At 38.8% G+C, this 14,828-nt stretch overlaps 1 protein-coding gene across 1 annotated transcript in view; it reads right to left on the reverse strand.

Moving 5' to 3' along the window:
• mdn1 (midasin AAA ATPase 1) overlaps positions 1-14,828 on the reverse strand; it is a 54,353-nt gene that overhangs the window by 16,023 nt on the left and 23,502 nt on the right. Inside the window, 29 exon segments of the mRNA XM_051138277.1 lie at positions 343-526; positions 859-932; positions 1,025-1,134; positions 1,318-1,470; positions 1,586-1,710; positions 1,806-1,900; positions 2,040-2,135; positions 3,137-3,375; positions 3,470-3,755; positions 3,867-4,028; positions 4,674-5,337; positions 6,526-6,638; positions 6,727-7,114; positions 7,377-7,591; positions 7,691-7,855; positions 8,106-8,232; positions 9,269-9,509; positions 9,807-10,023; positions 10,650-10,770; positions 10,863-11,023; positions 11,114-11,247; positions 11,360-11,466; positions 11,548-11,677; positions 12,673-12,786; positions 12,887-13,113; positions 13,500-13,699; positions 13,787-13,935; positions 14,048-14,256; positions 14,346-14,462. Coding sequence (XP_050994234.1) covers positions 343-526; positions 859-932; positions 1,025-1,134; positions 1,318-1,470; positions 1,586-1,710; positions 1,806-1,900; positions 2,040-2,135; positions 3,137-3,375; positions 3,470-3,755; positions 3,867-4,028; positions 4,674-5,337; positions 6,526-6,638; positions 6,727-7,114; positions 7,377-7,591; positions 7,691-7,855; positions 8,106-8,232; positions 9,269-9,509; positions 9,807-10,023; positions 10,650-10,770; positions 10,863-11,023; positions 11,114-11,247; positions 11,360-11,466; positions 11,548-11,677; positions 12,673-12,786; positions 12,887-13,113; positions 13,500-13,699; positions 13,787-13,935; positions 14,048-14,256; positions 14,346-14,462 — 5,323 coding nt within the window.

A 14,828-nucleotide genomic window follows, 5' to 3' on the forward strand; every position in this document is an offset into this window, starting at 1 on the left:
GAGCCACTGAGGACGCAGTGGATTAGTTTTTTTTTTGATGGTAAAGCGTTACTAAATACACAAAAACGAAAGGGGGGCGGAGTCAGCAGTTGCTCATTATCATTTAAAGAGCCATGCTCTTTAAAACGGCTCGCTGTGAACAGAGCTGTTTTTGACAAGGTAAAAAAGGTGTTGTTTTCCACAACAGAGGAATTTTAACCACAGTATGTTGCGGTATTTCATGAAGACCTTAAAGAATCATACCAACTTGTGAAAAATGGTATTGTGAATCTGATGTCCCCTTTAAGATATGTTTAAAATCAGTTTGAACTGAGATGCTATTTCAGCTTGACGGTATAGTACCTGTAGATCTCTGCCCTTTCCAGGCAGGGCAGTTTTCAGTGCTCGATGAACCCTGTGCAGAGGAGTCTCCTCAGACTGTGAATTCACATCATCCATGCTGCTGCTACTGCCCTGCTCCACCAGACACGGTGCACATGGTTCCTTCAGTGCCGCCTCAAACTTCTTCACAAACTTAAACAGGGTCCTGATCACAGACACAACGTCACAACGTTATTTTTTTTTAAATCACTACACTCAATGTGATGTTTGTTGTTTTAGCACTATATTCTCACCATAGCAACATTTACTTGATCAAAGATACTGTACAAGCAAATAAAATTACAATTTAAAATAACTTTTTTGTATTTTTTTATATATTTTTAAATGCATTTATTTCGGTGATGGCAAAGCTGAAATTTTCAATCTTCATTGTCACAAGATCCTTCAGAAATCATTCTAATATGCTGATTTGGTGCTCGGATGTTACTGACCCCAAACCTCAAACTGTTGGTGTAACGTCAAGTCAATCACCCTCACCTGTGTGTCTTCTCCACTGACTGCTTGATGGCCCAAAAACTGACATCATTCCACTTGGAGATTTTGACAAAGTCCTGTATGCATCAAGACAAACATTACAGTAACTCAGTAAAAAGAAACACAAATTACATATGAAATCAGTCTTGCTTGCTGTGGTTTCACCTACTTTGAGCTCCTTCTCTATAGGAGACCTCAGCTGGGTGATCTTGGCCTGGATGCTCTCTGAGAACTGTGTGTAATATTTATAGAGATTCCACAGCAGACTGCAGAGCGAGTCTGTGAGGAAAAAAAAAAAAAAGAAGTCATTCATTTAATTTGGCCTGCATAGTCATCATTTTGTCTCACAGCACTAATTCACAAACCAAAAAATTCAAAATAGAACAAACTGTACTGTATCAACACTGTATATGTATTGCTCTGTCCCTATATTTACACTGCAATCTAGATTCTCTCTCTTACCATGTCCTTCTTGTTTGGGAGCCAGCAGGACGTGGCAGTGAAAACCAAGCAACATGGACAAGCGGACAGAAAACTCTCCTATGGTGGAGCCTTCAATGAAGGCCTGCAGGGTGGATGAGACTGACGAGAGGGAAAGATTCTCCACACCATCATCTACTGGACAAGAAAAGTGTAATCCAATGCAAAAAAAAGATTAAACGCGATTAATCATTTATTATACAATACGAAACATTTTAGTGCTACATATATAAAAGTGCATTTCGGTCACCATGTTTGGAGTCTGTCCTCTGCTCCAGTAGGTATCTCTCTATGAGTTGGTAAATGGACAACCAGTGCTTGGTTGAATTCTCAGCATGGCGTTTCAGTGCGTTATCTAGGCTGCTTGACCAGCAGCTGCAGAGATACAGTAGTAGAAACCATTTAGTCCATTATGTTGCAGATTGAGGCAACCTAACAAGCTTTACTATAACCAATGTTTTACTACTTACTTGAGCTCAAGTTTTCTCCACTGAATGATGAGTTGTGTAATAGCTTCCAGTTCATTCCTAAGAGACACTGCCCGGCTAGCATTGTTTTCCCAGTCCTGTGAAGAAAAAAAAAAAAAAAAAAAAAAAAAAAAAAAAGAGAAGAACTGCTGTCAAACTGGTATCTGAAACTGATGACTTAAGATGTGCACAAATGGCCAGTGTATTATTGATTAGTGTATGAGCTGATCCCTCTACCTGTGATTTGCTGAGCAGGATCTCCAGCCCATTTAGGAATTTTGCTAGAGGGCTGGACAGACTGAACGCCAATATCCTCTCTATTACCATGATGATCTGCAACACATAATACAAAAGTTAACACATTTCATTGCAAATTGAGTTTCAGAAGTTATATCTCAAATGATAATTAAACCAAGGGGTTTTCACCCAACTTGATGCCAAATATTGGAGCCCAAATTGTGATTATACATTTGTGAGATGCATGTTTTCCTTAAAATTTACATGTAGCTACAGATGTGTAAGAAAATAATTAAAAAAAACAACATAAAAAATACAAAAATAAATGTTTTACAAAGATTTTTTTGTTGCAAAATAAAATAATTACTTTTTAAACTCTTACCAAAGCCATTTTTTAATTAAATTAAGTGCAGAGTTTTTTTTACTCACTAATAATGTTAGATGTACAAACCTGACTTTAAATGTTTAATTCAATTCAGATTTATTAGTAAGGTGTAATCACAATAAATATTAATTACTGAAGCAGTTCTTCAATAACAAGACTATTTAATAAATAGCCTAAAAATACACAACTGCTCTTTTTTTTTTTTTAATTAATTCAAAAATTTTGTGGAAACCAGCATCAGTTTTGGTTTCCACAAAAATATTAAGCAGCATTGCAGCAACTGCTTTCAACCTTGATGATAATAATAAGAAATGTTTCCTGAGCACCAAATCAGCATATTAGAATGATTTCTGAAGGATCATGTGACAATGAAGCCTAGTAATGACTGCTGAAAATTCAGCTTTGCATCACAGGAATGAATTACATTTGAAAATATATTAAAATAGCAAACATTTATTTTAAATTGCAATAATATCTCACAATATTGCTGTATTTGACTGTATTTCTGGTCAAATAAATGCAGCTTTGGTGAGCATAAGAGACTACAACTTTTAAACTTTTTACCAAAACCCCGAACTTTGAAAAGTAGTGTACATTTTGTAAAATTCTTTTCTTTTCTCTTAAATTTTCCTTAAGTTTCTTGAGGATCTCTTAAACTCAATTTCAAAAAACCTGAAAAAGATCATAGCAATGACAGTGACAGCCTTCTCACCTGAACAAGTGCAGGGTGTTCGGGCCAGTCGTTCAGGCGCTGTCTTACAGCCTTACTCAGCTGTTCCAGCGCTGGCAGGCAAATCCGGGCCTGACTCATATTAGGGTCTCTGTAGAAGTCATACGGCCCATCACTCTGCAAAATAAGTCCAGCTGGACCTCCAGAACCACTCACAGTGTTCTGGAGCAGAGTGCTGAGGAGAAGCTGAGAGCCCATCAACTTAGGGTCCACTTCACAGTCTGGAAGATAAGGGAAAAAAAACAGGGAAAGATCAGATGATGAGATGTGTGTGGGCAGAGGTTTTATAACTTGCATAAAATCATGCCTTCATACCCATTAGATGGTAGAAACGGGCTATTAGTGGAGCTGTGATTTGATAGGATGAAACCAGGGCACTGATGTGGTCTTTGGTGTCATTGGTTGGCGGGTCAGGATGGTACCACAGTGACTGAGCATAAGACAAGCAGAGTCTCTGATGGACCTGAACCACTGTGCTCATGCTGCCAACCAACAGGACGCTGCTTGTCTCACCAGATGACTCCTCTGTATCTACATCATCGTCGTCCTCTATGATTATTGGCTGATCTAGACTAGGTTCTGAAGTGATATCAGCAAAATCCTGTGGAAAAGTGGAGAAAACACATCCAAGTATAAACTTTAACTGATCTGACAACAATGGAAATGCGAATGTGTGTAAAAACTCGCATTGACCCTTTTAGTCCATGTTTACCTTGTGGTAGGAGGGGAAAGAGCGTCTGAACTCTCTCTCTTCCTGCTGATCCTCTGTAAGGCCTGTCCCATGTAAACGAGTGCGACTGCGATATAGACTGGCTTCCATCTGCTCTTTTTCTCTTGCTCTCTTCTCCTGTTCGTCCCATTCATTCACTATAGCCTAAACAAAACATCACAGTGTCACAAAATCACTGCTACTGACATCATAAGCTTGCTCACGAAAGCCTGTGAACAGTATGTACTGTCAAAGACACTAAACAATTTAATCAAATTAAATAAAGTTGATCTGCAGGTTTATAAATCTAATAAAAAATATATGCTGTTAACCTTGAAGGAGGTTTTTCCCAAACAGATTCTAATTTTGGCTTTAATTTATTAAAAAAAAAATCAACAAATTATCTATATACTAATTAACCAAAGCTAAAAATATTTTAAAATGAACAAAATCATCAAAATGAATTAATTTAGCTTTTTAAAATAAATTAAAAAAAATAAAAGAAAATCATTATTGGATGTAAACCTTAACTTAAACATTACTTACAATCGCCTTTAAAGTTGTCCAAATAAAGTTCTTAGAAATGCATATTACTAATCAAAAATGAAGTTTTTATACATTTACAGTAAGAAATTTACAAAATATCTTCATGGAACATGATCTTTACTTAAAATCCTAAAGATTTTTGCCATAGAAGAAAAATTGATAATTTGACCCATACAATGCATTTTTGGCTATTGCTACAAATATACCCATGCGACTTATATCTGGCTTTGTGGTCTAGGGTCACATTTGTACTTCATATCTCACCTGACAAACATGTCTGAAGAGTTTTTGCGTCTCTGCACTGAGATGTCTGGCACTCAGTGCATGACTCTGTATGTACAGCAGCGCATTCAACAACAAAACTGCATGATCTGGTATCACACGGCTGACCTCTGTTGCTGGCAACTGCTTTCCCAGGCCCTTTAGCATATGCATGCATTCCCTTGAACACAGATAGTCTGCACAAGCCAGATCAGAGGACGCTGCTGGACTTGGAAAAGCTAGCATAGTGGACACGAGACGTGCCAGACCCGGTTGGGCAGTCATTGAGGAGGACACCTGAGACGCCAGGAGTCGCATGCCATGCTGCACTTGCAAAATTGCTGCACGCAAGGGCACCACCACGTCAGGATACAGCGGGTACTCCTCAACCAGCCGTTGGGAAAAGCGGTGTTGTGAAGCCTGCCAGACAGCCTCCTCCTTCAACAAACCCTGAATTCCCAGCCTTGATTTTGGCCCCGGGGCCTGTAAGGCCTTTAGGAGGTGGGAAAGCAGGTCGCCCACTGCAGCTGGTTGGCCGATGCTGCACAGGTAGTGCTGAAGTTCTTGATACAGGCGGCCATATTGGGGGTCAGGGGGACGGCAGGCTTGTTTACGACTCAGTTCACAAATTTGCTCCTTCACCTGCTGCATACGAATCCATAAGTACCTATATGCACACACAAACAACAAAAGAGATTTCAACATCCAACTGGAAAACTGTAGGGATGAACCAATATAAAACACAGATTAGCTATTTTTTTTCATATTGTCTCCAATTACTACGAAAGTCCGTTTCCGGCACGGAATTGATTCCCAATTCTGAGAGATTAAGCCAGAATTGTGAGATATAAACTCGCAATTCTGACTTTTTTTCTTGCAAATGCACGATTGTATCTCACCATTTACCTTTTTTTCTCAGAATATTATGAAATAAATACAATTGCAAGAAATAAAGTCAGAATTGTGAGTCTGAGATTAAAACTTGCAATTCTGACTTTTTCCTCGCAATTCTGAAAGCTAGAATTGAGAGATTTAAACTCGCAATTGCGAGTTATAAAGCTAGAATTCCGTGATATAAACTTACAATTGTGAGAAATTAAGTCAAAATTATGAGATTAAAAACTGCAGTTCTGACTTTTTTTCTCAAAATTGTGAGATATGAACTCGCAACTGCGAGTTATAAAGTCCAATTTTGAAGGAAAACAAAAGAATATGTTCTCAATTGTGTTTTTATCTCACAATTCTGATTTACTTATTGCATGTTATAAAGTCAGAATTCTCACAAGTTTATTTTTCAGAAGTGTTCTCAGAAGACTTCAAATATTTCACAATCCTGATTTCACAACTCGCAATTGTGAGTTTATATCTCATAATTTTAAGAATAAAAGTCAGAATTGTGAGTTTGTATCATGCAATTCTAAAAAAACAAAAAAAAAAAACAGAATTGAGAGAATTACCTTTTTTAATTTTTTATTCAGTGCGGAAACGGGCTTCCATAGATAACTGATAAATAGATAATATCAACATTCCATAATATTTTACCTAAATAAGTAAAAAAATAAATATAAGAAAAATATCCTTAACTTTAAGGTCTATTTTGACTATTTAGGAATATTTCCTTTTAAAATACTACTACTGCTCCAATAGACATTTATAACTATTCCAAAAAAAATACTGTCCAGACCTCTCCTGGGAAGGAAATATAGAGAATGGACCTCTTAGAACTTGAACTGAATATCCCTCATGTACAGTATGAAAAATGGATATTCAGGGGATTGAGCATTAATTATTTAATATTGAGTATTGGTTGATATTAGCTAGAACTCTCTCATATCTGTCATATCATATTCATTACCTGATGCGAGGATGCTGGAAGTTGTCAGTTGTGCTACTCTCCTCCAGCTCTGCCCCAGTAAGCAGCTGTGAGGAGAGACTCCGCCCTCTCCACTCTTCCTGTAGCAAAGCAAGCTGAGAGACACAAAGAACAGTGATTTGCATAAGTTGAAAAGCAACAATAGAAATCTCTCAAAAGCAATAACTTGCAAACTCGTCTCACCTCCTCTTGTGCATAGCGGAGTTTATACGCCCTTTTGACTGCAGGGTCAAAAATTGTTTGTGGAGCCCAAACTTGGATTTGCAGCAGACCCATATTCACCCAGAAAACTCCAGACCGGGCAAGCTGGACCGAATCCTGTGCCCGGTTGTGTGCAAACTGTGTCAAGCATGTTACTAAGGTATCCAGAAAGCCCTCTGGGAGCAGGTTTTCCGGCAGACCCTCTCTGAGGGCAATCTGTATCTCCTGGGCTGCAGCAATGGGGTCCTGGCTTTCAGTTAGACCTTCACAGGATTCTGCATAGCTTTCCTGTAAACCTGGAGACAACAGCTCAGAGAGAGACTGCAGCTGTCTACGCAACACAAGTCCTTGCAACCTACAGTCTGTCAATCTACAGGGAATGAGAGAGAGAATGAGAGACAGAAGAATAAAAATGAATCACTGCACAATAGAAATGACAATAAAAATACATGACATTTATAAAAATATTAAACATTTAACAAAAATAAAACGTTTATAAAATATTAATATAAAAATAAAACAAATTTAAAATATATTTAAAGAAATGTTTAAGAAAATATTAAAATACCATACTGTTCTAAAATATTTAAAATCTAACATGTTACTTCACTAGGTGGGATATGTGTCTCTACCTGAAATCAGCAAGCTCAGGCATAGCCATATTATCCCAGATCACAGCACTCAGATCTTGTAGTTGCCCCGTTCTCTCTCTCCACTCGCCTAGGGTCACCCGTGATGATGACAGGAAGTATGACCCCCATGGATCCCATCGGCCGCCAGCATCAGTGCTGCTCAGAACTCCCAGCATGCAGCGGGACCACACTGCACGACTCAGCATGCCGGGACCCTTCACATTGACATCACATCAAGGTTATTTATGAAGTTACAAGCTATTTCTACATGTTAACTTATACAGTTTTAAATTCTTTTCCACAAACACACACACCGTATCAGATGGTCCCAACAGTGATCTGGAGTTCATGTGCTCCTCAGGGTTTAGCGGATTCCACCTCAGCCAACGGTCAGGGTCAGAAGTCACGCTGCCGCTCCATAACGCTGCCAGTGTCTCGGACAGCAGCTCACACCACACCAGAGGCAGCTCTTCCACAGGCTGATGAGGGAATTACAAGAAGACTGATCAGATTTGAAAACTGAGGAACTGTAGCGCAGCATGTGTTTCTCAGTAACTGGAGAAATAATCTTTTTATAAATGGAATGCTTAACAAAGGTCATTTGAATTGTCTGCATGGCAACATAAAGATCAAACTTAATCACTGTGCTGTTTGTATGGTAAATTTAGTAATCATCAATACGGTCATTCATAATAACACCAGAATGATTGCGAAGGTGTTTTGACAGACCCGCTCAGTGCCGAGCAGGAACCAGAGAGGCTGCAGCTGTCGGATATTCATGGGGGTCGACTGCATACAGAAACGCAGATGGTTAGAGAAGGACCTGCGCAGACCATCTTCTGCCTTCTTACTGCTCCTGTAAAGCAAAATGTACAACACAATATGAATATAACATCACATAATACAAAGAAGTCAGTGTTATTAACAACCCTGTGCTATAAGATCCTACTTCTTTACAAAATCAAGTGCCAATTTCCAGTGGTTTTATTGTTTACTAAAATAAAAACTTGATTTTTTGTTAATTGAGATAAAATTTAAATTAAATACAATATAAATACAAATGAAAAAAGTATATAATAAAAAGAAAATTAAAGCTAATTTGTTTTTAATATTAATATACACAACCAGCCAAAGTTTTTGAACAGTAAGATTTTTAATGTTTTTTAAATTAGTCTCTTCTGCTCACCATTATTTGATGCAGAATACAGCAAAAACAGTAATACTGTGAAATATTTTTACCATTTAAAATGACTGCTTTCTTTTTGAATACATTTTAAAACTTAATTTATTCCTGTGATCAAAGCTACATGTTCAGCATCATAGCTGAATATGCTGATTTGCTGTTCAAGAAACATTTTATTATTAGTAGTATTATTATTATTATCAATATTTAAAACAGTTGAGTACATAGATAGAAATTAACACTTTTATTTAGCAGGGATGCTTAAATTGATCAAAACTGATGATAAAGACATCTATAATGTAAAAGATTTTTCAGATAAAGGCTGTTCTTCAACATTATGTTTTCAACATAATAATAATAAATGTTTTTTGTGCAGCAAATCAGAATATTAGAATGATTTCTGAAGGATCATGTGACTGGAGTAATAATGCTAAAATTCATCTTTGACATCAGGAGTAATTACATATTAAAAAATATTCACATAGAAAACAGTTATTCTAAATATTACTACTTTCTAAATAGTAATACTTCGGATCAAATAAAAGTAGGCTTGGCGAGCAGAAGAGACTTCTTTACAAAACATTAAAAATATGACTGTTCAAACTCTTTTGACTGGTAGTGCATAAACAATAAGAAAAGAATTCTGACAATGTCACTAACCTGCCAAATGAATTATTTTACAATAGTTTATTTGATACCACAGTCATACCTTGGTGTCACTGACAAGTACAGCAGGTCTGTGGTGACTTTCATTTGGTTAAGGACTGCTAACTCCTCCAGTGCGGGCCACAGTTGAGCCCTGCGTGCAAGCTGCAGTAACACCTCACGGCCTGGTGCGGCACTGTCTCCTACTTCTTCCTCATTATCTTCTGAAAGAGAGTCCAGCAGGCCACAGGAAGCCATATGACCCTGCTGCTGATCCACACAGCTCACAAGCCTCTCCAGAACACCTAAACAGAAACAAAGTGCATTCTGTGTTATTAAACTAAGCCACTGCAGAGTTTTGCTTCAACCCTAAACACACCTGAACACACCTGAACAGCTAATCAAGGTCTGAAGGGTTTCTAGAAAGCTACAGGCAGGTGAGTTTTTATTAGGGTTGGAGCTGAACTCTGCAGGGCTGCAGCTCTCCAGCGGTCAGGGTGTGCTGGTTGTATGGACTAGCACTAAACCACCCAACATGCGTAAAAATTATTGTGCCTTCAATGCTTAAGAATTACTGTCAAAAATCGAAGTGACTAGTCGACCTGAGTTCTGAGGCTCCAGCAGGAGGTTGGCCTGAAGAACCAAACCCCAAGCTTCCAGTAAAGCTTCTTTGGAGTCAATTCCCATGGCCACACCACGGAGACGAGACACCTCTTGTTTCCATAATGATGCGAGGCTGTTGTCCAGGCGCAGATCCCTAACATCCAAAGCTTTGCACAGCACTCGCAGACGGGCTGCACATTCAGCCACCGCCTCCAGCTGTACAGAAATGTTTGTGAGATTATTTAAAGGCAGTTAGAAAGAAGGACATCTGAATTTTTTGATAGAACATCTTCATTTATTTTTGGGCGCACTTAAAAAAAAAAAAAAAAAAAGTTTTATTCAGCAAGAACACACAATTAATACAGTAAATGTATTTATAATGTTACAAAAGATTTCTTTTTTAAATAATAGCTGTTCTTTTGAACTTGTGTAAAAATGTATCAATTTCCACAAAAATATTAAGCAGCTCAAATGTTTTCAAAATTGACAAAATGAAAGAGTTTTTTGAAAACCAGCATATTAGAATTACTTCTGAAGGATCACGTGACACTGAAAAATGGAGTACTGCTGGCAAAAAATTCAGCTTTGCCGCAACAGAAATAAATAACATTTTAAAACATATTAAAATAGAAACTATTTTTGATCAAATAAAAGTAGCTTTGGTAAGCCAATGAGACTTCAGACTTCCAAAAACATTTGAAAAATCCCCCACACTTTTAAAAGTTTATAATATAAAAACGGAAACAGGAAACATCACAGCCTGGACTTGAACCCAACCCCATGAGCACCACAGATGAATACTGCCATGCCATGAGTGGTATAAAAAATATAAATTGCCTAACCTTAAATGGCAATGGCTTTCCCAATGTCTTCTGGATGCCCTTTAGAGCAGAAGCCACAGCCACCGAGCTAGACAGTGTGTTCTGGATGGCTGTGGAGATGGTGTGTAATTCCTGTTGGCCTCTGAAATAAACATACACAACACACATATAAACAAAGACTACAGAGAACATTACATCATGGATTTTAGTTACATAATAAAAGCCATTACTCACTCATAGTCACTATCCCCCATCAAAAGCTGAGGCAGCCGCAAAATGAGGTTTTTGTGCACCCACTGCCAGTGCAGGGACATTACACACACACCCCGAGTATCGGCAGACAGGGAGTTACACACATGCCAGAAACGATCCCTCCACTGCAGCAGCTGTAGGATCTGGACACACAATCACATCACCATAAACCAACTGCAGAATAGAGCAGCAAGAATATACTCATAAAATATTTTGAGGAATAAGGTTCTGACCTCAAACATGAGGTGGTCAGAGATGTATGGCTGGCCCGACTGCACAGCTTGCAATACGAATGTATCCCACAGATCGAAGAATGAGCGCAGGTGGACCAACACTGGATGAGGCAGGTGGCCAATGTCAACCGTGCCTATAAAATCCAGTTTTAAAATGTGAATAGTGACATCTACCCAGACTTTAATAAAGAAATGTCTTCTAATATCAAAGGTGCAATTTTAACAAGACTGTGGGAGTGCGCGTACCTTTCGAGAAGGCAGTGGCCAGCCTAAGGGCACTGTTATGAGGCGAGCTGTTTCCAGCACTGCCGTTAATAGCTGCTCTCTCCTCTCGGTCCATCAGCAATGTGATTCTTTCAAAACATAAAACATTCGTTTCTAGACATATTCAATTTTACTTAAATATTTTTGTAGTAAAAATTATACGGACTTACCTGTTGGCAACGGCATTTAGCGCTTCCATGAATTCCATGTATCTCTCCTCATCCTCAAAGTTGCAGGTGTTGGCCAAAATGTCCAAGTACTGCTTGTTCCACCGCATATCTATCAGAATCCTGTAGTCATCTGGTGAAGAAAGAATTTAGTAACTCCACAAGTCAACAACTGGGTATTAAGATTTGTTTGGCTTAATGTAACATAAATGATGTCTCCTCCTGAAATATGAGGTAGAAAACCCATAAAAAATTGACGTTATTTGAAAAATCCACATCGTTTTACACATATTTTGGACTATGAGGGGTGCCATTATTTTTATACTAATACGATGCCACATTGTGTGGCTTTTGGAAGTAATTTTCAGCTGAAGGGCAGTAAGAGAAGCAATGTAAGTCTTCACTGGTTTTCCCAGTGATAAGAGGAGGAGAAAAGAATGGGAAGATGCCTGTGGACGAATAAAACTTCCTAAAGACCCGCGTCTTGGTTCTCTCCACTTTAGCCCTGATGCCTTTGAGGCTTTTAGTAGACCACAGCTACTGAAAGAGCTTACAAACAGCAGAGACATTAAACCCTAGATGGCATCCTGGCGGGATGTAAACATGCTGACGTTTGTCATGATGCTTCAGCCACTGAAGGAGTTTCTCAGTGCGGATTTCACTCAATATCCGGGGGCGTTTAGACTCCTTGTGGGGAAAATCGATGGTACGGCATTTGGTTTGAGTCTACGCTTATATCAATCACCACCTGTAAGCTCTTTCAGTAGCTGTGGTCACCGTATCAGTATTTCATTTTCCGGGTTGTGTTGCGGTAAAAATAGCAACAGGTAGCACCAGCAGCTCACCGAGTGCAACCATTTTACATCATCAAAATAATGGTGCCCCCATAGTCCAAAATATGTATAGTAAGTGAATATTTAATGGGGTTCCTACTACATATTTCAATAAGAGACATAATTTACGTTATATTAAGCCATACAAGTCTCAGTACCCGGATATTATGAAAGACAGCTATAACAGTCACTGATTATTCATGCACAATTAAACCAAGGTCAAGAAAACAAAGCTGATTATTATTTCAAGTGAGTGGTCTTTAAGTGTGTATATATACGAATATGTATACGTTACCTGTGCTGTGTGGTTGCAAGAGCTCTGCCAGACATTTGCCTTTGCCAATTAGCTTGCTGCTGAATACGGCTTTTAGCGCTGTGCATCCTGCCTCCAACTGCATCAGAGCTGCATCTGCAAACACAAGTAAGTTTTCAGGACTCAAATATGACCTCAGGACAACACAAGCTTTATTAAACACATTAAAAGGGCTGTTTTTTTCAATACAGCCTACCTGGTGCATGTTTGTAAGTTTTGGTAAGGTGTGAGAGCCAGCTGGTTCTGAGGACCCAGTCGCTGTGAGAAGCTCTTTCTGTCAATATTTTAACTGCTGTTGGAAGGAGGCACAGTGTATTCTCAGCTCCACCATCCAGTCCTCCACCTCCAGAAAACTGCAGCCCGTCCAGCACAGCACCGCTCTGCATTGCCCTCTGAAGGTCAACCAGGCTCAGTGGACGATTCCTGAAAAATATTGGTTTGAGCTCAAATGATTTCAGTAAAAGAAAAAGTTTTGAGTGATATAAGACACTTCAGCAGCTCTAAAAAGAAAAAAAACTACAACTAAAATAAAATAGAATAAAATATATAAATAAATAAATATGCAAAAAACATTGAAACTAGAAAAAATAACCTAAAAACTACAACTGAACTAAAACTTAAAAATAAATAAATAAATAAACGTTGTTTATGAAATGCTTTAAAAATGAACAAAAAAATATGGGAATGGGAAATAAAGTAAAACAGAAATTAAACACTGAATAACTTTCATGGCAAAAAAAATTATTAGAATCTCATTAACAACCTATGAGACAATACAAAATGATCTGTATGTACAGTGTAGTTCTGACCTTTTTCCATAAAGACTGAGGGTGTTGAGGCAGTACAGCAAGACCTGTCCGTCTCTCTGGACATTGGAGAAACACGAGTCCTCAGTGGACAGTAAGGCTGAGGGGATGCGGTCTGGCCACACGCCTGCACACAGCAACCCACTGCCCCAGTCCTCAGAGTCCAGCACTGCCAACTGCCTTTCAATGACTTCCTGAGCCAGCTGAGACAGGAAATGAGAGGTGAGGTTGATGTGTCATAATTTTATGGCACTTTAGCTTGTCGTGGTTTATGGAAAACATCCATGTACCTGCTGGTTAGCAGTGGTGCGCTGACAGAAAGCATATGCTTCTCCACAGGCCTGCAGAAGGGCACTGGGCAGATCAACTCCTCTCTGGAGCTGACCAGACAGCAGAGACGCAGCATGGAGCAGAGACGACATGGATGATGCAGGTGAGTCTAGAGGACATTAAAGAGAGAATATCCATTAAAACATCTTAAAATAAACACAAATAAAAATAAAGAAAAGCTAATAACTCTATCAAGGTTTTTGATCCAATCTCGGACTCACCCCATATGGTGTTCTTGATTTCTGAATGAATGGAGATAAGCAGGTCGCACACGCAATCTCCCGTCACACCCAGGGTGTGTAACACCATCTTTAGATCCAGAGTGTCCCAGCACACGCCCTCGTGCTCGCCCGGAATGTAGATCTCAACACCTCGGTTTCTCATGGCTCGAGAGATTTCCCCATGTGTGGGATCCATGGTGAGGAACAACCTGAAAAACACAGTGAAATAGGATTAAGCAAAGGCAGTGAGATTCACAGATTAGTAGGATGAGATGTTGGTTCAGGATGAGATTCGTACCTGAAGTTAGGGTGGGGGGTGATGGTGGGTGTGCTTCCATCAATGATTCCTCGTTCATTAATTGTTAATGACCCACCAGGCTCCAGAAGGGCGTTCAGTCGATCCAACACTGAAGGGCTGTAACACATAGCTCATTTAGAACATTTTTTTTATTTTTTTTTTTAGTAATGAGTGTTGATTAGTGCTAATTCAGTGGGTAGGCTACAAGTGAGTGACTTTGTGTTATAAACGTGTCATTGAATCATTTACTAAACTAATTTACTCAACTCCAAAGAAGTTGGAGAGGAAAATGAGATGGTGTTTTTCGACATACCCTAACTGTCATGAATCGGAATACGCAGAGTTCCCACAGACAAGACTAGTGTTCAAGGTTGAAAAAAGTAAATAAATTGTCATTTGTTTTAGAAAATAACCGATCGTTTCGCCAGATAAGACCCTTCTTAGTAGGCTGAGTCATAAAGAAAAAACAATTTCTTAATGACT

The sequence above is a fragment of the Labeo rohita genome, chromosome 20 (genome assembly GCF_022985175.1).
Source record: "Labeo rohita strain BAU-BD-2019 chromosome 20, IGBB_LRoh.1.0, whole genome shotgun sequence".
Lineage (NCBI taxonomy): Eukaryota > Metazoa > Chordata > Actinopteri > Cypriniformes > Cyprinidae > Labeo > Labeo rohita.